Here is a 27,835-nt window from a genome sequence, read left to right as displayed (position 1 = left end):
AATATTTTCTTTTAATGGTTTATTTTTCAAATGGACAAAGGTTGTACAAATAAATAAACCAAGATATTCACTAGAAATTACACTTTTTGTGAATAAAACAATAGGAGTTTCCTTATCTTTACCGAAAACTATGCAAGTCAAACAGTTAAAATGTCATTTTATTAGATATCTCTAATATAAATAAAAATAGAATACGAAAAAGTTCTTTTGAAATGAACCCGGGGCAAAATCAAATGTCACATCATCTGTTCAATTTATGAAAAGAAATGTTTGAATTCTGGCATAGCCAATGTCAATAAACAGCAGATCACTATCTTAAAAAAAGCACAGTCACCAAACCTTTTTCATATTTGGTTGTCTAGGATTGTTGAACTTGATTAAATTACATTTATTTCATTCCCAGACACTTGAGCACCATGTCAAACAATGATCTAAACCTCTGAAGACTTGTTAAAGGTGTGGACCGTCAACAATGCATTATCGTTTCCAACAAAAACTTTGGATTTCCCCAGAAACTATGTGCAGAAACCTGCAGAAATGACCTCAAACTGACCTCTGCATGGACAGCAAGGACAAACTTCCTTCTGGAAAATCAAAAGATTACTGAAGCAGGTGCAATTAAGTCTTCTCTGACTTCTGGAAGTTCAACGAGTGGACACCTTGGCCTTGTGGGTATTGAATCTTTGACATACAGACTCTATGATCCCCTGTTGAATGGGACTACATTTAAGCAGCAAGAACGGGCAATGTTCGCATTCATGGGGAATGAGTGGTGCTCTGGACAGACAGATCTTCAAAACCTCATTCTCTTGAGGGGAGAAATATGTATTAATTAGATGTGTCAAATATAACTTAACGGGAGGGATTTACAATGAAAATGTTCTTCAAGTCAGACTCTTTTGACCTTACTCTCTTTGAAAATCCGTAACAAGACAAAAATACTTCTGTCTGCTAAAGTTCTCTAACTGACCGGACAGCCTGAGCCATTTTGTGAGGAAGAGTGAGCAAATATTGCTTCATCACAGTGTATAAATTGGTTAAAAACAATGCAAAGAGAACACAAACTATAGTTGAGGTAATATGTTTCAACCAAGTGATGACCAAGATGAATACTTTAAGGTTATGATAATTCCGTTTTCTGTTATTATTCATGGTTAATGGTTTAGTTTAGCTTCCATGGGATTACTTAGAGCAATATGTCAGATCTCAGATCAAATCTTAGATCGAATGCATCCACATCCCAGGATATTAGACAAATTAAAAAGGTTAAAAAAACAACAACAGAAAAGTATCGGAACATTTTCAGGGCACTAGTAGCTCGTTGTGACACTGCTATACAGACGTAACAAACATGCAAAAGTAAAATTGAAAAGAAAAACCAAAAAAAAAAAAACATGGCAGTTGCACAATGTCTTCTCAGAGCTGTGTAAGCACAATTTACAAACAAAATCGGAGAGGAACCCAGGACAGGACAAAATACGCCCATGTGACCAACACAGCTTCCCAGCCACAGCAACATACTCTCGAGATAATCTAACAAACTGATCTTTCAGCAATTATACCATGTCAATACACTTCATACACTGGACGTACCAAAGACAGAGGACCCCTTTAGTGGTCCTTCCTGGTGAGTTGTACCTGAAAAATATATCTCATTCATTGCTTTCATTTTAGTTCCACACCCAGTGTGAGATGTGACCAGATATGGATAAACCGATGCTACAATTGACTTAATACAGCACTGACAAGTTTATGCTCCATTAGAACTCTTGTCACTTTTAATTTCTCTATTCAAGAACTGAGTGCTAAAGCAATCAGTGTTGCTATTATTTCACTGAGCACTAGTTTCTTTGTTGGAAATTTGGTCATGCTTTAAGAACACAAAGTGTTTGAATATGGTATGTCTCGTATATGTGTATTAATCTATATGCACAATGGTTCTGGGTCTTAAGAACACCAGAATGAAGAATAACGGTTAATGTCTAACAGAACCCTTAAACAGACAAGATAAAAATAGCAAGACTTAATGTCAGGAAATGCAAACCCCAAAAATCCTTTCTATTTTCACAAAGCTTGAATCACAATATGTGCAATACAAGCCAATACAATCATTCATTCTTCCTGCACCAAATGGGAATGAGATAGTTGCTTTTCAAATAACTATTTGAATTTAAATGAGAAGGAAGCGGCAAAAAAAAAAAAAGACAAGACAGATGATGACGTGGTCTAGTATTTTCTTGTGTTGCAGCACAAGGGGTGTCTGCATAATGTGCCTGTGTATAGGATAGTGCTAACTGCACGCAGGATCATGGCAAGAAGGACCTCATTATGCTGTGTGGAATGACGGAACGAGGCATTTGTTTTGAACACGCAATGGCCTCAGTTCCACCTTAACCCTCAGGAGAGTGCAAATATCCAAAAACTTGTGAGCCCTGACGGGACTCTTGCCCATCTACTAGAACTCGGCAAACTCTTTTGCACACTTTTCTGTTTGTGAGACACGGATGTCTTCCTCTTCGTAATCGTCAAAGTTGCTTGTGTCTCCTGGACCTCTGCACTTTGGCAAGAAGGGGGCTTCAACCTAGGGATGGAAAGAAAAGGATGGAATGCTTTTCAGATTATTATTTCAAATATGCCAGATACTGAACCTCATTAGGCCATTTCAAAGATAAAGAGAGTTGTGATGCCAACCATCAAGATAACATACGTTAACCTCATGTCTTCAGCCTATATAAGTACATGTTGGATAGTAACAGATGCTTCATTACATATTTTCGGGTTCACAAACAATGTTATTGTGACATAGTAGATACCTACCTTTCTCTCATAGATGGCGATCCAGTCTGTTTGAGAGAACCACTTGTGGTTCTTTATGTCATTCACACCATTCTTCAGGTTGCCAAATCTCTTTGTCAGGTCTACCTGCAGCAGGTTTCTCAGCAGATCCTTCAGGTCGGAGCTAAAGTGAGACGGAAATCGTACCTACAGGAGCCAAGCACGATCAACACAAGACATGTCATTCGCCCCTTTTAATACAATGAAAATGATGGGCTAGCGGATAGCGACAGAGTTTTAGAAAATCTCTGCATACCTTGCCAGACACTATCTTTTCGTAGATCTGGATCGGCTGATCAGCAAAAAAGGGAGGGTACCCAGCAGCCATTTCATAGATGAGAACTCCAAGAGCCCACCAGTCCACAGCTTTGTTGTAGCCCTGGAAGATTTTTACTTATTATTTTTGTCAGTACCTTAGACAACGACCAGAAGGGAAGGCTTAAGATATGCAGAGCAGATATATACAATACAGAGTGACACTTTTTTTTTATCTGGTTGCATAAAGACTACCTCAACTTTAGGGACACAAAGTAATGGGACAACTTGAAATCTCTGGTCTCAAACATGCACCCTACATGATCTGACATTACATTACATTACATTACAGGTAATTTAGCAGACGCTTTTATCCAAAGCGACTTACATTACACTTTCAACCCATGGCTTTTTCACATTTTTGCCCAGGGAGCAATTAGGGGTTAGATGTCTTGCTCAGGGACACATCGACATGGAACATGGGGCAGCCTGGAATTGAACCACCAACCTTGTGCTTCCCAGCACACTTTCTCTAACCCCTGCGCCACGACAACCCCCACATTAGTGGGGGCCTCGCACACTACAGTATATAATCAAGATCACGTGATCTCGTGAGGGAAGCCGATGTAAACAAAATGGAGACTGCCGTGGCGCTACAAGTTGCCGTAGTGATGCTTTGTTTTTGCAGGGAGAAAAAAAACGAGAAGCAGAAGGCCAAACAAAACTGGATAAGGAAATGTCTGGGGTCAACCAGACCCAGAACCAGCTATTCTTTCAAATTCTCTGGATCTGGTGGTGCGCTTCAAAGGTTGCTTGGAAACACAGTTATCTGTCCCGGCTTGTTTTTTCTACTGAGCAATTATAGTCCAGCTAATAAATATTGACGTAATAATTTAGATTTGAACTGGTTGAAATCAAACATGTTGAAATGATGGTAACAGATTTGGAGATCTAAAAGTAGATCTGTAATCCCCTTATGGTTCCTCATAATCAAGATCGAACATCAATAGCGACAAAGGTGCCGCAACGGAATTACCCCGATTGTAACTATTTAAACATTACATTACATGTCATTTAGTCCAAAGCGACTTACAATAAGTGCATTTCAAACCATTTATCTTGTACATGTTTGTATGTTTTTTATTGCTTAATTGTAACGTACTTTGTGATTTTGTTTTTTAATAGGATATAGAAATAACGTTATTACTGTCATAAAGAAAGCAACAATTCGTGACTATTTTCATGAAATATAAAAGGTGAAGGCCGTTTGAAATGGAAGGTCAACACTTGTATTGGGCACAAAGGGTTCACCTTGCTGAGGATAATCTCTGGAGCCAGGTACTCAGGAGTCCCACACAATGTCCAGGTCCTGCCTTTCACTCTTTTGGCAAAGCCAAAGTCTGTGACCTGAATGAAGAAGAACGGGAGCGTGATAAGAAAAGACGTGAAGGCAAAGTTCAAGTTTTAACATCCAACTTGGCTTAAGCAGACTAAATGTTTTAATTTGCCCATTTTTGTGTCACCTGTCTATAAATTCATGAGCAGTAGGCCCACCTACTCTTCCTTAGTTGTTTTCTATAAGCGAGTTTCTGATTACCTCTTCAGTTACAACTAATAGTTTACAGACAGAACTGATACCTTTGCATTCAGTTCACATGTTGTTATTATCAGTACCTGGATATAACCATGTTGATCTATGAGCAGGTTTTCAGGCTTCAGGTCTCTGTAGATGAGGTCTAGGGAGTGAAGGTACTCAAAGGTGAGTACTATCTGAGCTGCGTAAAATCTTGCATGGTGTTCGCTGAAAGAATGGAGGGTGGAAGGTCAGACATACTATATGAACACGAGGCTCCTCTAAGGGAATGAAAAAACTCAATGATTCATTGCACAGTCTGAAAACAATGTTGTTCATGAGCTGTTCCATCCATGACTTTGACAGACCACAGTTAGTAAACGAAAAGGGTCCAGATATTAGTGGCTGATCCAGTACTTAACAATACATCCCCTCCTCAAACATAATCTCAATGTAGACTTTACCTGAACCTTCCAATACGCCTGAGGTGTGAGAACATCTCTCCACCGGGCACATATTCCATCACCATGTAGAGGTTGGAGTTGTCCTGTTAGTCAAAGAAAGACATCTTTCAGCAGGAGGTCTCCAGTACCAACTGATGACATTTCATTTAATGATACAGTAAGGAAATGAAAAAACCCCCCCACAAATGTTATGGTACATTAAGAGTTTATCATTTGTTGAGGTGTGTTTTAATAAGCCCACATGTACCTTGAAGGAGTATTCCAATCTGACGAGGAAGGGGAAGGAGACGGCCTGTAGTATCCTCTTCTCATTTAGTGTGTGTTCTATCTGCTTCAACTTCACCACCTGGAAAAAAAGACAAGAAAAAGTACTACGCTTGTATCTTGATGAGAGAGCTATGCCAGATTTGAAAAGTAAACGAATAAATGTTCAAGCTAAATTGTGAGCATTGCATTTTTTTTCTCCAACTTCAGTCAACACCGGTTTCTGTTGGTTCTCCTCTGTCTGTTGCATGGGTGAAGGTGCAATAAGCTTGAAATGTCCCCCAATTTGTCCCTTTATCTGGCGAAATTGATGAGTTGGTGTGAATTTCGGACAAACATTACGTGAAAGTCAGGTGTTAAATGACTTTGCATTCACGGGAGGTTCTGAAAGTTAATTTACATACCCTACTGGAACATCTAAAGGGAAAACAATGACGACCAACACGTTGGAAAACCTGTGAATCCATGGCGTGCTTTTGAGAACGGCAATGGGGAATTTACATGATTAGTAGTGTTATGTATAGTAATATTGAATAAAATTCGAAACCCATGTGATACACTAATAAAAGTACAAGTGTGAATGTGAAAAAAAGGAGCCATGTGAGCGGACGTCGATGGTAATAAGGAACGCTTTCAGCATTACAGCTGAAACAGAAAGCACGAGAGCTTTAGCTCTTAAGCAAACTGTGTGAATTAAAAAAAACAGTGTACTGTTACATGAGGAAGGCGCGCAGGACACGCTAACAGATCGAAACTGCTATGTGAAGCGCCTCTGAGGTTTTCAACGATAACGTGGCCACAGTGCACGAGAGGAAAAGTTCCATTTCCTTTTGCAAGAGGTACGACATTGATGAAGTTACACTCCTTCTCAAGCGTTTTCTTTTTACAGATTACTTAGATTATAACACCAGTTCTTTCGAAAAGGGTAAAGAGAGTTCTTTAAAGCCACACACTTACTTTTTGTTTATCCAAGATCTTCATGGCGTAGAACTGATTTGATTCTTTATGTTTCACAAGCATAACTCGCCCGAATGAACCAGTGCCGAGCGTCTTGAACCTGTCGAAGTCATCCAGGCCAGTTGTACTCTGAGGAAACATAGCAAATGGAACTGAAGACAGCAAACTGATGATTGAAATGCTTTATTTTTTGCATGTAAGTTTTGTGCCAGTGGCATTTTGTCTCCATGAAGCTCTGAGTAAAAACACTTAAGCTGGGTGATGTTTATACAAAACTAGCAAACCAAAATACTATCAGCTAGCCTTCAAGTCAACAAGATCGGAGTCAGGAAGTGGCAAAGTGCTACGAGACCCAATGTTTATCCATCAGTTTGCCTCATTCACACTCAAAAAGTGGAAAGAAAATTAAAGTTAGAGTTTCAATAAAGCAAAGGAGATAACTTACCTGTGGTGGACACTCCCATTTTCTTAAAAAGTCTTCTTTGGCTTTAGCTAAGAACTCTTTCACTATAAAAAGAGACAGAGGTATCATTTATCAATCAGCGTTTTGGTACTCACACAATGTCAGTTAACACAGTGAGGAAAATAAACTGGACACTTTAACGTGTTGGGGAAAAACAAACATGTTCAGGGAAACCAATGCATCTAAGAGGTCAAGCAAATGTCAAGTAATTAGGATGCAGGAATCTACTTAACAAAACAACCAAAAAATATCCCCCCGCCCCTCCCTCAAAAACACACGCCTTAGCTGGACATTTTGTATTAATGAAGTGATGCAAAAAGCTTGACTTGACTTTACTTAACAGGCCAATTCAAAGACGAGCTTTTGTGCATCCCTTTCAGGAGCAGATGGGAGTAAAGGAGGGAGGCAGCAACACTGGGCAGAGCAAAAAACAAACAAAACAAAGTACCGAAAACATAACCGAGGCTACAGTGCAGGCAATAGAAAGACATTATAAAAGTCACAGCAGACATGAGATGTCCCAAGTCACAGAGCCATGGCGGGTATCCGTTACGGCCACATTCCCTATGCGGTTGCTGATTTAAGTGCATATACCTGGCATTGAAGAACTATGTGTGTTAACAGACTATCCAAACTAACCTGAATATTATTAATACTTATACGTAGGGTTATTCAAGCGTGGTAGAAATTAAACTGCAGGTTACACTCTTTCTCTGTGACTTAGGATGGCTCATGGAATAATGAGCATACCAAAAGTCTCTACAGTTCACCAAGGGTTTGCAGGAACATTCACCCACATGGATGGAGAAATGGTGGAGAAGAGAAAGAGAGGAAGAAACATTTATGAAGTGCCTGAAACAAGAAACATTTGACATCCAAGTGGTCTGAATGCGACACGTAACAAAATGACACAGGAGAGGACAGAAGTTGAACCTGATTTAAATAGTCTACCGTCAAGTAACTCAATGTTTTCAGTCAGAATTTCTTCTATTGCCTAAGAAAACAGTGCTGAAGCTAAAAGCAACAGTCAAGGGCTTTTAGTTACTTACAATTAAGCAATAGGTGGATATTTCTGTAAATGTAGGTTTGATTATAAACAGCAGGTAGCTTTAAAAACATAAACCTAACTGTCTTTCTTTCTTACCCGTCTTGTAGGAAGCTTTTACAGTCCTTCAGTGAACAAAATATCGTTAAACTACACGTATCTGTGACAGAGACAATACAACAGTGGTTGAAAAGACATTGTGTAAAGCACACATAAATCACATTTCACACTTGAAAAACAGTAAGCACAAAAAATGACGCAGGACAGAGATGATGCAAGCGACTGTGCTTGATACAAACTCGTGAAATCCTCAAAGCGTAGCGCTTCCCCAAAACCCGTCAATGGAGTCGTTCGACAGTAGACGAGAAAAGCCACTTCGGTTAAAGCTTCGTCTGAATCAGTTCCGGACACAAAATGTACAAACGCAAGCTGAGACTCGCCCCAACTCAAGGGCTGCAGATGGCATCCGACAAAGAGAGCGTAAACGCAACAGAACGCACTTACTGAACTTATCCCACATGATGGCGAACTCGGATATATGAGGCACCTCACTCTCTTGGACCTTCTGCTCTTGGCTACTCTTACGACATCTGTGGAATAGGCGACTGGCGAAGGATTGGTCCTTCCCCTGGGCCATTTTTAGACAGATTTCTTGCTGCGTGAGGGAAATGGCTCACAGGCAAAGTAAGTTTTCCGACTGAAGACCAATGAGTGATACACACTTCCTGTATGCAGCAGAGTGCATTGCAATGCTCGGCTAACCACACAAAAAGAAGCTTCCTGTTCAAGTATTCTGCTGCAGTTCAAGCGGACAACTGCACGCGTACTTTCTCTACACGGTATGAGAAACACTTGTTTGGTCTGAACAAAAACAGTGACGTTTTTTTTCTCACAAAAAGTATATAGATAAAGCCTAGCACGAATAAACGGCAGCCTCTTATGGTCATGTCAAAAACATTACACCGTTGTGGTACATTCCGAGTGCTGATAAAGGGAACTGCGGGGCCGTAACACCCACTGACTGACTGAGAGAGAAGTTATCTCCGGGTTATCATGCTCTCTGGCGGTAAAGTTTATCAACGCAGTTTCCCTCTGTGCTTAAAGTCACCCTGACAAACTGACTCCAAAAGCTGCATACTTTATTTTTCTGTTATTGAATCTGGTGTATTGAAAATGCAGGTTTGTTTTTTTTTGCGCTACAGCAGTGTGGGCCCTCTGAATTATTAAAGAAATAATAAATTAACTATATTATTGTACGGATCTTTCGATGCCTCCCTGCAGAAACTACGAGCACCGCGAGTAAGAAGGCTGTGCTGCTGCGAATAGGAAAGCAGGTCAAGATCCGTACAGTTTAGTGGATTAGTTTGGTCATTACTAACAAATGAACCCTAAACACGACACGCCGGCCTCTGGCGATCGGTCAAGGGATTGATGGAGCACTTTGGATTGAAAACACTGCCAGGTGCGATTTGACAAGGAGCCTCCTCTCCTTGATACTACAGCTCCAAGGCAAAACACCAACGACTTGATTTACAGTAAACTTGTCGACGGCTGACATGGCGCTTCCAGTGAGGGCCCTGGATATAAAGTGTGGCAGGGGGCCACAAACAAAAAAAAAAGCACTCACTAGACACCCAAAACATCACCACCTGTATTTCCATCCTAGCTTGCTTTGCCCACATCAAGCAGCCACCTGGTCAACTTGTCCTTCCATCTTATCAGGTACCCGGTACTTGTTGTTGTTGTTGTTGTTGTGGTTGCAGTGACTAGGCCTTGTGCTGCAACTTTAGTGCATTTGAAAACTTTACCTGCACGCCTGTATGATAAATAAATAAATACACTCACTTCGTTGTCAAGGACATACGTGCATTCGCTGCTGTGAGAGACCTTCAGCTGGATGCTGGGGAGCCTCACTGTCGTTTGCTCAAATTATCAAGTGTCAATAATGGGATTTATAGGTGCATCGTCCGCGGCACTGTTTCCCAAATGCAGACACCGTGACGAGGGCGCTAACAAACCCACACTGCCCCCTTTTACAGAAGATGGTTCTTCTCTGCAGCCCACATTACTGTACCGCTGCTGTCAGCTACCACTGGACAACAGCTGCTAACGGCTCGCGCAGACTTCATCATACGACGTTAACGTTAGCGCGACGTTCACTGATGACAGAATTGAGACGACTAACGGGGGCGGCTTAGCTGGACGGGGTTTTCAGACACTCACCGCTCTCTTGCTCGTTGCCTTTCTTGGCAGTCGCTGCGTTCCCCATCGTGGGAGGACAGGGCGATGCACAGCTGGCTGGGCGCGACGATGGTGGCGGTTAGCTAACAGGGTCCTCCGTTAGCTAACGCTAGCTAACGAATTTCAGCTCGTGCTGGCTGGTTGGCCGACAACAACATCAATGTCGTCCCTTTTGCGGACAGAACCCTCGACGCCCCGTTGGTCTGTACGTGCAATGTCCCTTTGGCGTTCAAGTATGACTCCGCTGGAATGAAAACATGATCCAGACTTTTCACCTCTGCCTGCTGTCGTTTTGTGATGCGTTCATGTCATGTGGGAATACCCGTGGAACAGACTTCAGTGGGGGAAACGCTGCTTTCAAGTACCGGGTGAAAATTGTAGTTACTCGTGTCACATGCGTTATTATGTAAAAGTTGTTTGTTGTATTCATAGCGTTTATATTATTCTGCAATTATTTATATACTAGACTCAGTCACTTTGAATGATGGCAAGTAATCGCTTTGTACCTATTCTGCCTCTCAAAACTGTTATTACTATTATTGTTTTGTTGTAATTACCATGTTGACCCAGCAAGTCTCCATCAGACATTACATCTAGGTGTGCTTTTCTTTGTTGACAAGAAAATTGGGTATAGAAAAAAAACGATATCGTCATATTTAACTATTTTAGAACATTTTTCGTATTTTGTATTCAAATGTGTTACTTAGTCAGGGATAGAGATTAACATTTTTAAGCCCTCAAAATACATTTTTGGTAACCCAAATGAAAATGTATGTATGTATAAGTGATATGTAATAAAAATGCATCCCTTCCTTTACATAGTGAACTGTCAACTGTCCTCTCTCAGTTCCTATAAAAGTAATTGTTGCATAATGAAAATGAATAGAAAATAAATAATTAAACACAACAATTCTCCTGACTGACTTGAAGCTTATTACCTAGAAAGTAAAAATGTCCATTTCAATATGGAGGCAGAAGTCAGTTCTTCCTATTCGGAGTAAACATTAGTGGAGGACATTAACCAAAATTAGGAGGGAATCCTTCCCATAAGATCCATCAGTGATCACGGTAAACCCTTAAGTAGTAAAAGCTTACATTTGAGGTCAAATGTTTGTTATATGTAAATGTTTAACTCCATAGTTTTACCACAACAACTCAGCGTTATGTAACAATATGTAGAACTTGTTAAACATACCGATCTTGATCTTCCTGAGATGCTCTAGAGGTGTTTGGACAGGGGCACAAGTCCAGTATTACATATCCTTCAATCAGAAGCGTTACATCATAATACACAGTTTTACACAAATCCGAAGGCAATTGTGTCTTGTGATTCGGAAGACCCTGTCCACTCGACGTCTCACGATAGTCAGAGATGTGTGTCTCAGAGTAAAGGAAACCCTCTGATATCTTTCCAGTATATCTGTTGACGCTGAAGAAGACCTTTGAGAAGCCTTGAAGCATATCTCTGTATAAATGGTAAATTATATCTCCTGCTTGCAAGTATTATTTAATAAACGCCCTGTTTAATTATTTTACACCAGTATTGTGTAAGAGAACAGAAACTTAAGTACGCCGAAGTCTTTAAGGTGTTTGAATAAATGAGTATACGAATGAATTGGTTAATAGAACAAGAATGAAAAATAAAAAACACTGAAGAAAGAACCACTGAAAAAAGCCAAAGTAGCATAATTTAATCTAATGGAATAAATTAGATTTCAAAACAGTGATGTCAAATAAAAAGAAGGATTTATTCAATTAAAGATGATTGAAGTAAAACCAAACCAAACACTAAACAAAATCGATGCTCTGAACTTCTTGAAAAGCTTGATTTTATTTCTCAGTTGACCGATAACATGTTAACAACCAAATAGTCCAATTAGCTGTTTATTGTAACGGTTATTTGGATATAACTACGTAAAATACACAAAATATGAATATGAAATAAAGTGTCGGTTTGAGATTATTGTCACGGCAATAAGTAGTCACCTCTGTGACCTCTGAGCGAAACGCAACCACGATCGATAGGTGCACTTTTAGCACCACGGTCAGCGACACAGTCGCTAAGGAGCTTCCCTGTGTTTGTATCTGCGAGTCGCGTGGAAACCCACGGAAAACAACGACCCGAACGACGGCCGAACTATACCTTACAGCTTTGGTGAGACTTATGCTGTCATTCACTTCTAGTTCAAACGAAAACAATATAATTTATATAACTACACACGTACTACCTGACAGCACAGCAAACGTTACGTTTGAACCAGATTGAGAATGCAAACTTCAGCACTTCATTCAGCGCCCCCCCCCTTCTCACAGAGCAAATGGTTTAGCCCATGGACTCGCTCCAACACACAGCACACAAGAGACTACAAGATACAGATTTAGTCAACCAGCCTCCGTTCGTAATAACGCCGTTTCACACCACAAACACTGTTTTGTTCTTTAAGCTACCGCGGCGGCTGAACTGTTTGTTTTTTTATTCTTTTAAAGAAGACCCCTGTGTACTTAACGGCGGCCGTGTCGCTCGGACGTCACGAGCGAAAGAGCCGCACTGTCTGGAATAAATAAGGTAACGTTAACGGGCTAACTTCCCCCCCTTCGCCTCTCCATCCTTGGCTAGGTAGTGCGGCTAAGCTAACCGTGCAGCCCAGGGTCACTGTGTGTGTTTCTCTCAGGTATTAGACCGCATCCCATTTAGCAGTGTGTCGTTTCCTTCGGACGCTGCAGTACACGGCGAGGCCGTAACGAAATAGCTGTCTGCAGTTACACTTGATGGAGTTAACCGGGGAAGCAGCACTGCCTGATTGCTTCCTTGTGTGATCCTTCCACCTGACCTATGCAACGTTAGCCACCCGCATTGCTAGCAACTCATTGACAGCGATAATTCACCTGCTGTGGAAAATGTGAGCAATTTCAACCCCTCGGAGGACAGGTGATAGCCACGATGCCCCTCTGCGCGGTTTAAGAAATCCACTCCCGAGTTAATCCCGGAATACAGACAAGAAGAGACGTTAAAGGGGATTGGCCTACTCTTGTTTCAGTGGTGAGGGTGATACCATGATGACAAGCACTGGTCCCCTAGCTGCTCGTGTAGCATGGCTTCTTGGTTCAGGCTAATGCTCTGTATGTAAATACATCTACCCCTCATGTGTTACATGGTCTTTGAAGAGCCATCTGATTTGTAGGTCAGGGGAGGGGGTGGGGGGGGGGGGGGGGGCATTTGGAGACCACGTTCCTAAAAAAAAGCAGATGTGTTACATAACATTTACAACATAACATCTGAGTTCTAGATGTCTTCTGGACTAATCCCAAGGGATACGGGAAATGTGTGAGCTTTTGTATTAATGCAGGCTAAAGTTTGCATCCTGCAAACGCTTCGGTCAATACGGGACACTCATTGCAGCACATTGAACCATCGATAACTAATCGAACAGACTCGGTTGCTGTTTGACACAAGGGTTAACACTTTTTAATTACATGCTATTTGCACAACAGTTCTGATACATTTGCTGTCACCGGTTGTTTTTTTTGTTACACTTTCGGACAGGGACCTTCCCTTTAAAGTGTCTCTGAGTTCCCTTATATCTCGCTCAGACCCTCGCTGGGTTCGTCAACCGTGAAGCACAACCTGAAGTCTCATTTGGAAAGAATCAGATTGGATTTTGCAAACTGTTCGATTGACAGTTGAACTCATAGGTGGTGAAAGTACATCTGCGTACAGCTCACCTTGAGCATGTTGCTTCGGAAAAACAAACAGCGATGTGTCGCCCACCGTTGAAACTGTGCCTTATTTGCTCTACAAGGTCAGACAAGATCCTAGTTAATGTCAAACTGTAATCGCGTAAGAGATGTCTGCATTTTACAAATAACAACTGTAGATCAAATCGAATGAAGTTAAGCATAGCATTCAGCGCTTGGTTGGTGTATTTCAGTACCCGGTGGGCTGACAGCTCCCACACTCGTTCCTATCTGGAAGAAGGCCCGAAGCAAGAGTTGGGTCACTGGTTTGAGCTAATTTTAGATCCACCGGCAATTCTAAACCAACTTCTTTGCTGTGAGAGTAGCCAGCAAAACTGGCTATCGTCTTTCCTGTTAGGACAATGTGGGGATAACAGCAAATTGGGCGATATAATTAGTTCTTACAAAGGGGCTTTTGCAGGCGTACTGAGATGTACACAATCACATTGGCGTTGTGCCTTTCGGTGTCAGGTGAATAGGGTTCATATTTTCAGGTCAAAAGCCATTTTGTTTACATTGGCTTTTCAGTGTTCGTTAGTATAACGTATAATGTATCCAGCCTTAGACAGTTTCTCTGCCCGTTTGAATGGTTGTAGATACCTTGAGGTCTCTGCAATGTTGTAACTACAAGACTGGGGCTCACTGCATGTAGAGAAAAGAAGTGCTGACACAAGGCTACGGGGTGTTTCCCCAAGCCTCTCTGTTGATTCTGTATATTTGAGGTTTTCAAGGCGTAGTTTTTTTGAAGAAAGGAAGAACTTAAAACAAACCCTAGGGAAGTACCTCCGGTTGTTGTGACACCGTCTGTCATGAATAAACAAGTCTGCTGCTTTGGTTCAGGTTTTCCTTTGGCACACTTTGTGCAAAGTGCTTTGTTCTGTCCTTTTGGATTTGCTTTTTATGCTTGCCGTGCTATTCTTGAAGTGTGATTGTCTTTTGACAGTTGGATAATAACATTGGCAAAATTAATTTCTCGATTGAGTTCTGAGCGAGAACTACTTTACTTCTTAGTATTGTGTCAGTATTTTTCCGTGATGTAGTCTTAATGCTGCAGAAGGAAAAGCATTCCTGAGAGAGGATCCTTGAGGAATAATTACGTGAATCACACATTTACAACTTCGACTTGTGGCAGGGCAATTAGGGGGACATTCTGCATAACGACGCCTTTGTCATGCATTGAGGACCCGTGAGACAGGGAGCGATACAGAAGAGCAGCATGAAGAGCTAGCTGTCCACAATGAAGCCTTTCTGTGCTGTCGAGACCGTGGGGAAAAGTGCATGAGATCAGCATCAATAAAGGTTCTGCCTGTTCAGCACTGCGCTGCCTTTGTGGTCCTACGGCTCCCTCTGCTGGACAAAAGGTGTCATTGCATTATAGGATTAACAGACTCTTTGCAGTGAAAGCAATGCATTTAATACTTCACTCAAGGATTAATTGTGTTGATGCTATTAGTAGAGTATATCGTCATTTTGAAGTCTTTACTCACGTTGTATTCCTCACAATGTTACACAAAAAAATAGGTGAAGAAAGGTCACATATTCTTCAGCATAACACAGTCTACTATCAATGATGGTGTTGTAATATAAATATAATTATTTTCAAGTAAAATGCAGTGTTTCTATTTTACTAAATTTTAAACAAAAAGACTGCACACTAGGAAGTATTGCGTGTGATGGTGACCACCGATCTCATTCCAAACCTCTATCAATCCCTCTAATCTGGTGTCGGGTTACACACAAGTCCCTCTCCTGTCATGTGAGTGCAGTTAAAACCAGGCAGTCTTGCCGCCGATAACCACCAACTAAGACAAATGAATAATACTCAAAGTCTCTCTGCTGGGTCATCTATCAGTGTGCAACCACCTGTGACCTCTACAGTAACGGGATCCATGCAAACAAGCATAGACAGAAATATAAAATCTAGAGGCGCCAAGGAAAATATGGCATCACATTTTCAGGGATGAAATTTAAAAAAACGGAATTTCTAATGACGAAGGTGCTCTATTGCTTTGAGTTGTCACCATAACACGATTTTAAAGTTGTGGTCGGAGGTTAATACAAACTACAAGCTGATGCTGATTGCATTTTTAGGGCTTTTATGTGATGTGAAGATGTGTACATCCAGAGCTTCAGCTACATCTGAGTAGATAGAGGATGGGTTTTTCGTGCAGTGGCACCACTAGAGGTTACTGTTGATCTCCGAATGAGAACGAGAATGCAGAAGGAGCAGCGAAAAAACGGTGTACTTTCAAAACAGCCCGGTATATATTACCGATGATTGGTCGTTCACGTAGTTATATATTTTACTATACTTCATGGACTGACAGCCAGTATCTTAATGAGTCATTTCTAACCGTGGCAATTTTTCCATGTAAAATGACACATCTTGATTAGAATGTGCATATCCCCGTTTCAAGAAGCTGAGCATGAAACTGCCTTACACACATGCAATGCGTGGTTCTGGTTTCTGGTTCTTGAGTCAGGAAGATGAATATGCCTCATTTTTCGTTAGAAAAAATATCAATTTTTTTCTCTCTCTTAATTGTGTCACAACAATTTATCCTTTCAACCTGTCGGTATGCATCGCTGTCGATTCAAAGTGGATCAGCTACATGCACGGTTTGACTTGTGAGGATCATGAGCAGCTAGACTAGTTCCAAGCATGCTGTAAGGTTGGAGTTTCCAGTTCACCTGAAAGGTTCATTGTCTTTACAAAGGATTTCAGGACACCTGGGTTTTAGTTTTGGGGGGGGGGTCGTATACCCAGAACTTTCTTTATTTTCTATAAACAAGTTGTAATTTTGAGGCTTTTCTTTGCACTCTTGCATCTTATTTGCATTTAAAGTAGGCTACATGTCTTCATCATTAAAAATATAAGGTGTGTACCACAAAAAAAACCCTGTTGTTTATATTACAGATTCATTAATTGTAGTGTTGTTGAATATATTAGCATATTTGTTGGTAACTGGTATTACACATCACAAACAGAGTACCTTACTGCTACCATCACCGTTTTTATTACTAGTTTGAAAAACTGTTGTAAGGAAACTTTTAACACATTTACTAATCCAGAACAATGTTGAAGCACTTGATTGAGTTTCTCTCTTTTTTTACTGCACCTCATGTACCTAATAGAGATGGTTACTTCAGATTAGATTTAGATTAAAATCAGAATAGCAGTACAAAATATATCATGTACAACATAATCTTACTAATACATTAAGATATATTATTAGTACACTACCCAGCATTACATAACAGAATAATGGCTTAACCCACTTCCACCAGCTCCATTGAAGTGATGAACAAATCATTCCAAGAGTCCTTTCACCACTGTTAACATCTGTTGATATTAATATTGAAATAGTATAGTAAAAGGTTTGTCTGTGTGTCTTTCTCTCTCTCCAGGCATAGCAGAAGTGTCTTAGACCATGCATTCTCTCCACTGACCAGCAGGGGGTCTGACGTCTTTACTTGCAAAAAGAAGTCTGAATAGAATCGTAAAAGAAAAACAGAAATTAGGCCTCCATCATATCTTGTAAATCAGAGTGCATAGTTTACCCTTTCTTCTTTTTAGTATAAATACAATAAGATAGTTTTTCTCCATTTCTCCTCCAACATTACTCTTCCCACTGTGACTCACTCGGCGCTCAGTCAGACCCCAAGGCAACGAACATGAACTGCATTTAATTCGACAGTCTGTTGCGTTATGAAGCCTATCGCACATTCACACACATTGCATTTAAATGATGTGTGCTGATGCCAATGTCTCTGACAATGTGAGGAACCTAGAACAACCTACAGTGACAAAAAGAAAAAACATGCAAACTCCACACAAATATCACAAAGACATTCCTTTTTTTGCTGTGATGCAACCATCACTAATCACTGGGTCACTCTGCGTACCCTGCCAGCATAAAACGAAATGTGACAAGGCATCTACGCAACGGTTGATGTTTGAAGACACACTCCGACCACAGCCAAACAATAACAAAATCTGGCGGGTGACTGGTGTTAATTTCCCCACACAACTTCATAGCCTGAAGCGTCCTTTTAATAAACCACTGCAACGATGCCATCTGTTTGAATGAAAGTGACCTCGGCCGTACACGGAAACCCAGCTGGCACGAGCGTCACACACAGTGAGATTCTGCGAACCTCTTTGCTCGACAACCACATTAATATTTCACGGTGGTTCCATGGAATACCAATTAGTCCGGGCGGACGTCACACTGCTTGAGAGTATTTCATTAGTTGTACTACAGCCTCGGAGCGGAACTAGGCTGGGTGTCAGATTGACTGATGTCGCCCGTGAAAGGCCTCTGTTCTTGCTGCTGCTGCTGCTGCACTGCATGAAAAGCGTGTCCAATGCCCTCCTGTCCAGCGAGAGCCTACGCGCACAGACTCACAGTGTGCGCTGTTGACACCCTCTGAGCAGCCAGCCTCCCACTACTGTACTGTAAAATATCGCTTTTTCCTTCTCTTCGCAGGCCCTGCGATCCATTCCTCTGTCCGCCCCCTGCTTCCTTCCCTCCTGTAGGGGCTGAAACAGAGCTGGGTCTGTGTAGACCGGCTTCCCCACCGCTGCCAACTCCGCTGCCCCTCTCGCACTCCGCTGCCGCTCTTTATGTGGCTGACCGGCACCAGGGAGACGCTCAGATGATCCACTGGGCCATCCTCAACCACATGGTCCACACGTCCAAAGACAGCGAGGACTAACTACTGCGAGTGCGAGAGAGCCGTCGGAGGGTGGTGTGAGTACCCTGTGAGGGCCGCCCTCCCCGTCGGGCCCGGCAGAAAGCTTGGCTCTTCCCTTCACACTCCCCCGGCCCCTGAGATGCCCTCTCCTCACAATGAAAGAGGTGAGTAAGAGAGCTCCATCTCTCTCTCTCGGGGGTAGCAGGGTTATTCTGTTACATGGTTAGTTGGCGTGCATCTTTTTTTTTTTTGTTGACACGCACAACGACCTGGTTATATATGTAGCCGCCATCCTCAGTGCCACGCTCTCCTGCACAGAGCCACACAAAGCACACGCCTACACACGAGCACACACACAGATCATGATGCATGCGTCTATAGCAAACTAGACGCCTAATTCATTTACAGCCCAGCTCCGTAAACAAACCCCACTAAATCCCCCGAAGACACGAGCAAAATATATTACAATACTCCAGCAACTCCGGCTCCCCTCCCAGTGTGGTGCACAAGCTGTGACTGTATCTACTGTTGTTTTATGCCGTCTTTTCCCTCCAGAGGATCAAGGAGCGTCCCCCATGAACAGGCCATCTGTGGGCTCCTTCCAGAGCATCGGGAAAAGGAAGGTGCGCACAAAAAAGAAGAAAGGCTCCATCGCCGCCAACGTCACCGGCACCAAATACGAGATTGGTACAGTATTCTGTTTCTAACACTTTTCAAATCACGTTAACCCACGGCCACAAATATATGGAAATGTTCAATGAAGACTTTGCAGTGGGACATGTTAGAAAAAGGAGCTGAACCGGGCAGGTGCACTTCAGATATACAAGACATCTCCTGATCACAGAGTTCGTCCTAATGGGAAACTAGTGCAGGATGAAAAGAGGCTTTCTTTGACATGGGTCATGAAACCCTTTCATCGATGTACATTATCCTAGTATTGATCTTTTTTTGTCAGAAAAGGGGTCAGTTGCCTGAAATGTTTAAGCCGCAGTGTCAATGGTTGGCTTCAGAGGTCGTATTAGTATAACTTTTCTCAGGTTACTGCTTGCTTATGAATGTTGGATGCCCTGCTAACTCACACTAAATTAAAATTGTCCTGGAAACCTTATTCCCATTTAGCTACATCGTGTATACTAAGCCTGTACCCCAAAGCCTCAGATATCACGCATTCAAGCATAATGATTTTCTTCATGAAAATTTCATGAGTGAGCCAGGACCAACATCTTGGGGGGTCCTGCAGGTAAGATGAATGTGCTGTGACAGTGGATTGTATATTCATTTTGGAAACTGCTCTCAGTATGGCTCAGTCAGTCCCTTAAAACACAGCAGATCTAATAACAATGTTGTCCACAATAAAACAGTACCCTGTGACGATAAAGTCTAATTAGCTTTGTTGGGTTGTTTGAAGGAGACCATTGTTATTTAACGTCTTAAAAATTAAAACTAATAGAGTTGCAGTCCTGCAACTAGCTGGCACTGAAGGCCGCTCGGCTCTGCGTGCATACATAAATCTTTATTGAGGTAATTTACCTTGGCAGTCAGGTCCTTTTGAGAAGGGCAAACAGAAGCATAGTAAGCACTCCTCACATGGTCGGTATATGCCAGTGTGGCAGCACCGCTCTCAGGGGTGAGCTCCAGCCTATGAAATGAAGGAGTCAGCAGCAGAAAGTGGAAGTTGGGGGCCTCCCGGACCCCGTAGGTGGATGGGAGTCTAGCTGTGATTCAGTTTGCCTGCTGTGACGAGACCCTCACGGTGGGCATTCGGAGAGTAGTGCAGGGCTACTATAAAGTAAAATTAACACTAAGGGCCAGATGGATGGCTCATTTCTGCTGTAGCCTTTTCTTCCCCAGCTGTCTTTTTTTTGTTTCAGAATTGATAGTATTACAGGTAAAGGCTAAAGGTCAGGGAATGTGGTGTTGGAAATGTGCTTTACACCCACTGAGAAGGGAATGTACACTCTGGCCTGAGGGGTGTCTGTTACGCAATATGTCTGAGTAAGGATTGATTACAGCTTTGCACTCAAAGACCCTACTGGTATCTGTAAGCATGGGGCCTGCTGTGATTCAAGCCCGGTTGGCCTCCACCGACATTAACAGATGGAGGAAGTTACATCGGAAACACCTTTTTCCCATTCAAGTGCCATCATGCAACATTAGGCAAGCCTTCTCCAGGTTTGTGAAGGCTTTCAAGAAATTAATTAATACCACGTTTCGTTAGGGCATATGAATTTTTCATTACCCACTGAATAATGAATAGTTGTTGGATTAATGTCCAAATGGGCTTGCCACCTATCTCTCATACCATGAGGTTTCCAGTGGGATTTGAATGCATTACAGACAATTAATTTATCTCTCTGAAGCGAGGCATTACGATAGGTTGCTCCATGAATGGTAAATATTGCTGCAAGCTTTTTGATATATAATCTCCCGGATCCATTTCTCTCTTAACGTATGCAAAAACAGAAAACAAGCCTAGCAGAAAGTGAAACTCTTTGAGTGAAACATTGATCTGTAGAGTGGAAATAATTGATTTGTGAGTCACATCTTGTGACATCTTTGGTGTCTACAACAGTAAGTTAACTTGTGTCATGAATAAAACGTTTATTTAAATAATTCCTGACCTAATTCTGCTCCTGGAATACAATCTAATGTGATTATTCTTTTCCCAGTTCGTATAGTCATCAACGAGGTGGACTTCACCAAGACCCGGGAAGATGACGAAACTGCCAACCTCATCTGGAGTGACTCGGCCGTGCAGCATGAGAAAATCGCTGAGCTCAGGAATTATCAGGTACACGCCATGGCTACCATGTCAAGTCAGCAAACATTGTTCAGGGGCACTCAAGTCTCGAGGTTAGAGAAGAAAATAACGACGTCAGATCCAATAGCAGCACTGAACAGGAAAAAAAAAACCAAGACCTTTGCCTTTATAGTAGGTCCAATAAAGCTATTCAGTGGCCTGCAGCAAAGGCCGTGATACTGATCAGCTCCCAGCGGATGTGCTGTATGTAACTTAGGAAGTGAAAGGCCTCGAACTGCAGTTCAGAAAAAGAACATTTGTGTCCAGCTAATTTTAAAGGCAAACCAAATGTTAAAGAAAAACCGCCCTACCTCTTATGTGTTTATCACTGGTCGGGCGAGGAGGGATTTTTGCTGAGGAATCCTGAGTGAAAAAAAAAAGGAGCAAGATATGAAACAGGGCACAAGTGGAACGGCATACAAAGGATGAAATAAATAGGGCAGCGACTGCAACCTACCCGTGCTTTTTCATGAGGATTGTGTCTAAATGATTTTCCCAACGAAGAAAAACAAATTTCCTCCTTCAAACTAGTTTGGTAGGCGTCGGATACAGATGACACAATTACCCGCAGTAAGTTTTTACAGCACAAACCATTTATGGATCAGTTTATACACTCTCTATGATAGATCAGTGTGATGCAAATGCCACAACCCTGCAGTGGTTTGAAAGCATAATACATTCTATTTGTCATCAACTCATTAAAGCTTATTTATTTCACTTAATTTGTTTTTTTCTATAACAAATGACTGTGGGAAGTTGATATTCAAATAAGAATCATCAAAACCAACTAAAATCAAGTTTCCAAAAAGTCTGCATACCACCCTGGCATAAAATATCTTTTTGTAGTTGTTTTGGGTAGAAATAAAAGTATAGGTAATGAAAAACGATTACTGTTAACTATATATAGATTCGAGCAGATGGATTTGGATGGTACGTAGAGACGTTTTGGTCACAGTAGTAGCAAATACCAGATTGCAGTAAAATGGAATAGAACAAATGAAAAAGTGGTGACGGATGGAGGACTCTGAAAGCGGCCATCTGCTTTTAATCAGACCCTGGGAGGTAAGAGGGAGACAGCAAATAGGAAAGAGGGAGAGGGAACAACACAGCGTACACAGATACAGATAAGAAGATTGACAGCAAGACCGACAAGTTGTGAGCAGCGGGGGGGTTCAGGCCAGGTTGGATGTCTCCAGCGATGTTGACAAGACGGGCCTAAACAACAAGGGTTGCTTGTGTAGTCTCCGAAATGATCTTACCTCTGTTTGACCCCCACCGCCCTTGTCCTGCTGACTGAACTGGTTTCCCTTCAGCTCTGACCGTTAACCATCCATCTTCCAGAGTGCTTATTTGATTAGACCGGGCACTAATGATCGATTAAATCACATGCTCAGGAAGAGCATGGCTTGTTAGGACAGGGGCAGCAAGAGTTCAGCGAAGCAGATTGAATATTGCGAATACTGTAACGGCTTAACGTGCAGCAATGTGGCAAATGTTTCTGCGTAGATCTGGTGATTCGCTGTCAATTGTTTGCCATTTGCTTTCGCTGCTGTGTTATTTCATAAGATCATTTCTCAGTAGAAAAGTGGAAGTCCCTCAACAATTGCTTTTGATTTCCCCTCACAAGCCACGTCGTCTCGCGGCATCGGCGTAATTGTGCAATCTCTTCCGAATCCCTAATCACGTCTGTCTCGTTTGGATAATAATCATGGGATCCTTTTACACTCTTCCCCCCCCCCCCCTTCGCTTTTTCTGTCTCCCTCCTTTAATTCTTTCATTTTTTCCCGTTTAGTGATGTACTGTGAGTTTGCTGTCAAGTTTCTCTTCATATGAGCCTAATTAACGCCCCTGTTCAGGCTCATTTGGTCAAAGAATACAGAAAACCCAGAGTTTTTCTTTTCCTTCCCACCACCCTTTTGGCGCATTCAAAGCAATTCATTCAACTGTCACTGCAGGAGCTTGCGATGCAGAACCAATTACCTCGGCCCCTCGCAGTTGAGATTGATCTTTTTTTTTTCTCGCCTCTTCCCTCCCCAACCTTTAAAGTTTAAAAAAAGAAAACATGCTACACTAAATAAGGGTTGAGAAAGGTCTCAGCGTCACCTTTTTGTTTTGGGTCCGTAATTGGGCATAAATGTCAGAACATTGTAAGCTCACTTCAGGTTGCTGCCTTTAATGTGCACATTTTTATGAAGGGGTGGGGGTGGAATTGAGTGGCGTAATGGGCCTAACAACATTATTATGTCTGCCTGTCCCTCTGCAGAGAATTAACCATTTCCCTGGCATGGGCGAAATCTGCCGGAAGGACTGCCTAGCAAGAAACATGTCCAAGTAAGTTTTCAAAAGAGATTGCCTTGGTAGAGTTAAATGTACAAAAGTGGCGTATTTCAAAGCTCAGTGTTTAGGCTTCTGGCCGGCTAAAGTGGGTGCTTGTTGCACTCCACCACTACCAGCCAAATAACTAGAAGATACTGAAAAAGCGCAAAATTCATCTTCAGTTCTAGAAAAAAAAATCTTCTTGTAACTTTAAAATGTACAAATGAAAAATCTTGCTTCACTCCCACACAGACAAACTGTCAAAAAACCTTTTTTTTTCCAGAATGATCAAGTGCAAGCCTCAAGAGTACAGCTTCATACCCAAAACTTGGATCTTCCCTGCCGAGTACACTCAGTTCCAGAACTATGTCATGGAACTACGGAGGAAACGCAAGCAAAAGACCTTCATCGTCAAACCCGCCAACGGAGCCATGGGTCACGGGTAGGTCAGAGGCCAGCGAGTGCCCTCTACAGCCATCTAACAAACTGGCTATAAGAGGCACAAAAGAGAGAGTCGCTGGGGCAGAGGATAGAAACTACCCAAGATAATGAGTGCGTTGGGTCAATGAGTAGAGGAGGAAAATATAGAGCAAATAGATGACAAGCACAACAAAACAAGGCAATAAGAGGTTTGTGTCCCTGACATGAGTGTCTATGGAGAAGGTATTAAGGCCAGGACCAGAATGAGTATTTGAGCTGAGAGAGTGTGGTGAATGTCATTGTTGGCCTCATTGTCCTCGATGGTCACAGTCTCCATAAATCAGAGGTTATCGGTGCCGAAAATGGACCAAGATGGCTGCTGCAGGGGCCTCTGTGTCTCGCGATAGCATCTCTTTTTTCAAAACAGCTGGCTGTGGCACCCGAATGCATATTTCATACTTCCAGTCCCATTTGGTTAGCGCCACTCTCAGTTTGTGATCTAAGACTCCTAAGGCATGTCTTTACTATCCAGGATGTCTTACAAGCCTTAATTATTAAGAGATCAGCATCAAATCATGGTGACTCCTTACTGTGACACGGCGTCCAGCCCCCACATTGACCAGTTTATTAGGTGCACTTTTACCCTCTTAAGCAATCAGATGTCAAATTCCAGCAATCAACACACTTTCAGTGAAGCCCAGAGTGTGAAAACAGGTGTGGACAAAACATTACAAAGCAAAGTTTACCAAAGGGTTGAATTGACCGCTCTCTGACACAGTGTCAACAAAAGGTAACTCTCTAAGCCTGGGTGAGTATCGGGGTGGCATTGATCTTAAAGCTGCTTGCTTGTGGAAGAGTTCCTGGTATCACTGACTGAGAGGAGATCTGTTGACTTAAATCAGCAATGTGGATATTTAAGCTTTCCTGCTCAATCTAGTACAAAACACTGACCGGGATACTTTTTTAACCAAAGTATGGTCGCATACAACACAAGCATCCAAAATTGTCTCCAATTGATGTAACTGATTCTAATATTCTCTTTAGGAGCAATAGAAAATTTGACACTTAAAACTGAATTGTTCTAATTTACTGTGTGCAGGTTGAGCTTGCATTTACTATGGATTCTGGGTTCTGAACACTACTTGCAATTTATTTTGCACATTGCACAATACAGAATAAATCGAAACTGTTCCGTTTGCAAAAAAATTAATAAGTATTTTACTTGCAATTCTCTGAAACTGTGATCCCTGTCGTGTGTGCGTGGAGAAACGCTTTGGAGTGCATTCATCACAAGCACCAATAGGTGGGGATATTGAAGTACAAATAGCTCAGTGTGCCTCACCTCCTTCTAATTCCCTTTGAATTTGTCCGTTCTGGTATAATGTGAGCATTACTTATAACTCCATGCTGCACTAAGCCCTTATTTATTAAAGAATAAAAGGCAGCAAAGGCTGAATCACAGCAATACATTAAGAATATGAAAGATGATGAGTTTAGCTCGACCACTCAGCGGCGGGCGTTCACAAGATTAGATTTTTCTCTATTTTTTTTTGCACGCTGTTACGCGGCAGGAAATTAACTTATATCTACCCCCTGTAATTTATTTTTCCGTCGGCCAACTAAATTAAGTTATTGTTTGTGTCTGAAGCGCAGCGTGTTATAAGGGAAACAAAATAAAAGCGCATAAAAAAAGCCGGCGATCCCCTCCAGTGCCAAATTAAATAGGCAGGGGAGAGTGGGCCGTGATTATCTGACACCCCAGCTCATCAATCATGGAGTCTTCTCCTCAGCTACTCCTCCTTGACTAACCAACGCTGTTAACCCCGTCTTCATCACTCAGCCTGCTGTTTGAAAGGCCCTTCACACACTCGGCCAGCCTGCTATCAACTTGTCCCCGTTCCTTTCTATTCCATCACTGTGATAAGCGGGCCGATGACACGCTTGTCCGTAAAGCGGCCAGATTTCAGTCGGCGGGAGCAAGTGGTGATGAGGAGCAGTTGATAAACCTGAAAGTAACAAGAGCGTAACTGACCTGAAAAAGCGATACCTGATCTGAGTCCAGATTCAGACTAAGAGGCTCATCCCCAATGCTCCAGTTTTTTCCCGTCATTAGAATGAAACAAGGTAAACTATCTTGTTGAATTACAACAACACAGAATGCTCTGTTCCAATGATACGTAACGTTCTAGCTGTGATTACAGAGCAGAATGACGTTTGCCCCCTCCCCCTCCCCCCTGTGGCTTTGTGCACAAAATATAGTAATACCTCAAACTTTTTTTTTCTTTTTCCTGACCATATATTGTGTTTTAATGTGGTGTTCCTGCTTGCATGTCTGCAATGGAGCCTTCCAGGCTGTGCATGTAACCAATTTAGTCCAAGTCTGCCTTGAGTAAGAGTGATGGTGATATAGGTCATTCGCGATGCTTGTACATAGTGGGAGATTGTTTAGAAAAACCGCCCCTCACCCTCCCAGCACACACACGCATACACCCACACACATAAGAACACACTTTCACATTCACCAAGTTTTAAAAATATTGCCCCTCAACCTCGCGTGCACGACCACATGAATGCACGTAAACTAACACAACTCTTTCTTGAGTCCAGCTCGCAAAGGCCTGCATACCATAAGGCCTGAGTGCCAGTGACATGAGACCAAAGCAAATGAATTAAAGTCAAGGTCTGACCAGAGCACAATGTCTGCCCCTATTAACCTGCGGCCAGCTAAAAGAGTCTGCTACAACATTCAATGCACCTTGCCATTCAAACTCATGGGGAGTTTGGCTTCAGAAAATCACAACGTCACCCAGACGCCTGCCAAATATTTGTCAGGACAAACCAGCATTGTGTCATAGCTGTCTGTTGGTTGTACATTTATTTTTTGAAAGAGTTGTATTTAAATGGCTGTGGAATGAAAAAAAGTAGAAAAACGGTTTAATGCCCCTCAGAGCCAAACAGAGTGTGCTGTTAAGACCAGACCAAAGGCATGCTGAGCGCACGCATTTACATATGTGTTTTTAAGGGAATGTTCTGTAGAAGTGGTCGCATCATGAATACCATCAGGGCACGGTGACTCTGACCCGCTCACTGCTAAGTGCTAAATGTCTTCAGTCATCTCGTGCCCAGTAAGGATATATCTTCCCCCTGTGATTGCATCTAGTGCTCGTTCTACTTTTCAAGTGAGAAGATTAAAAGTCCCAGCATAAATGGCAGATGTGTTCCCCCCTCCCTCCCAGTAATATGTCATCAACTTTTCCTGATGATTTGGAATGACATATCGTGCTAAAACCCATCAAATCTGTATACTGTTTGGCTTAATTCTTTTGCTTCAACGCGTATGTGAGACGGTGCCAATATCATCAGTCATGTTCATGGTCTCCGCTATGCTGCCATCGATCATTTTTTTAATTATCTTTTTTTGTCTTTACAACGCCATATTTTATTATCCTGCTGACGACATCCCAATTTCCCCCCCGAGGATTAATAAAGTTTCTGTCTATCCAGGATCTCGCTTATCCGCAACTGCGAGAAGCTGCCGGCTCAGGAGCACTTTATCGTTCAAGAGTACCTGGACAAGCCCTTCCTGATGGAGGGGTACAAGTTCGACCTGCGCATCTACATCCTCGTCACTTCCTGCGACCCACTTCGCATTTTCCTCTACAATGACGGCCTGGTTCGCATGGGCACGGAGAAGTACCACGCGCCCAGTGAGGCCAACCTGGTGAGTCAAACAATAATAGCGCTGATGAAGGCGATGGTAACCTTTGTT

At 42.2% G+C, this 27,835-nt stretch overlaps 2 protein-coding genes across 9 annotated transcripts in view; one reads left to right on the top strand and one right to left on the bottom strand.

The window, feature by feature from the left end:
* Window positions 1-4: 4 nt before the first annotated feature.
* On the bottom strand, window positions 5-10,977 carry prkacba (protein kinase, cAMP-dependent, catalytic, beta a). Of its 3 annotated transcripts, XM_078108356.1 has the most exons (11): window positions 8,361-8,493; window positions 8,156-8,248; window positions 6,794-6,855; window positions 6,349-6,477; window positions 5,375-5,473; window positions 5,128-5,210; window positions 4,765-4,891; window positions 4,402-4,497; window positions 3,092-3,214; window positions 2,818-2,982; window positions 5-2,581 (listed from the first exon to the last, which is right to left on the bottom strand). In XM_078108356.1, the coding sequence occupies exons 1-11, from the start codon at window positions 8,491-8,493 to the stop codon at window positions 2,456-2,458; spliced, it is 1,236 nt and encodes a 411-aa protein (XP_077964482.1). In that variant the 3' UTR covers window positions 5-2,455. The 3 variants fall into 3 exon arrangements, with proteins under 3 accessions (XP_077964482.1, XP_040040407.1, XP_040040405.1); XM_040184473.2 differs by lacking the exons at window positions 8,156-8,248; window positions 8,361-8,493 and adding an exon at window positions 10,080-10,977; XM_040184471.2 differs by lacking the exon at window positions 8,156-8,248 and having other exon boundaries at window positions 8,361-8,495.
* ttll7 (tubulin tyrosine ligase-like family, member 7) overlaps window positions 8,179-27,835 on the top strand; it is a 64,343-nt gene continuing 44,686 nt past the window's right edge. For 4 of the 6 annotated variants that reach the window (XM_040184423.2, XM_040184424.2, XM_040184422.2 and 1 more), the window contains exons 1-7: window positions 12,346-12,663; window positions 18,323-18,694; window positions 19,086-19,217; window positions 21,200-21,321; window positions 23,594-23,661; window positions 23,930-24,088; window positions 27,571-27,787. In XM_040184423.2, coding sequence (XP_040040357.2) covers window positions 18,670-18,694; window positions 19,086-19,217; window positions 21,200-21,321; window positions 23,594-23,661; window positions 23,930-24,088; window positions 27,571-27,787 — 723 coding nt within the window. In that variant the 5' untranslated portion in view covers window positions 12,346-12,663; window positions 18,323-18,669. Of the gene's footprint in view, window positions 8,541-12,345; window positions 12,664-18,322; window positions 18,695-19,085; window positions 19,218-21,199; window positions 21,322-23,593; window positions 23,662-23,929; window positions 24,089-27,570; window positions 27,788-27,835 lie in introns of those variants that run through there. The other 2 variants (XM_078108353.1, XM_078108355.1) reach the window with 1 other exon arrangement.

This window comes from Gasterosteus aculeatus, chromosome 8 (assembly GCF_964276395.1).
Source record: "Gasterosteus aculeatus chromosome 8, fGasAcu3.hap1.1, whole genome shotgun sequence".
Classification (NCBI taxonomy): Eukaryota; Metazoa; Chordata; class Actinopteri; order Perciformes; family Gasterosteidae; genus Gasterosteus; species Gasterosteus aculeatus.
The sequence above is the reverse complement of the archived record's forward strand: the minus strand, read 5'-3'. Positions and strand labels throughout refer to the sequence as shown.

Excerpts from the sequence above, each read along its gene's own strand:
- prkacba (XM_078108356.1), bottom strand. The coding sequence starts at position 8,493 with ATGGCCCAGGGGAAGGACCAATCCTTCGCCAGTCGCCTATTCCACAGA. Across the intron at positions 5,474-6,348 it reads AGATCTTGGATAAACAAAAA|GTGGTGAAGTTGAAGCAGAT; the intron begins GTAAGTGTGTGG and ends CTTTTTTTCCAG. Across the intron at positions 5,211-5,374 it reads GATTGGAATACTCCTTCAAG|GACAACTCCAACCTCTACAT; the intron begins GTACATGTGGGC and ends TTTGACTAACAG.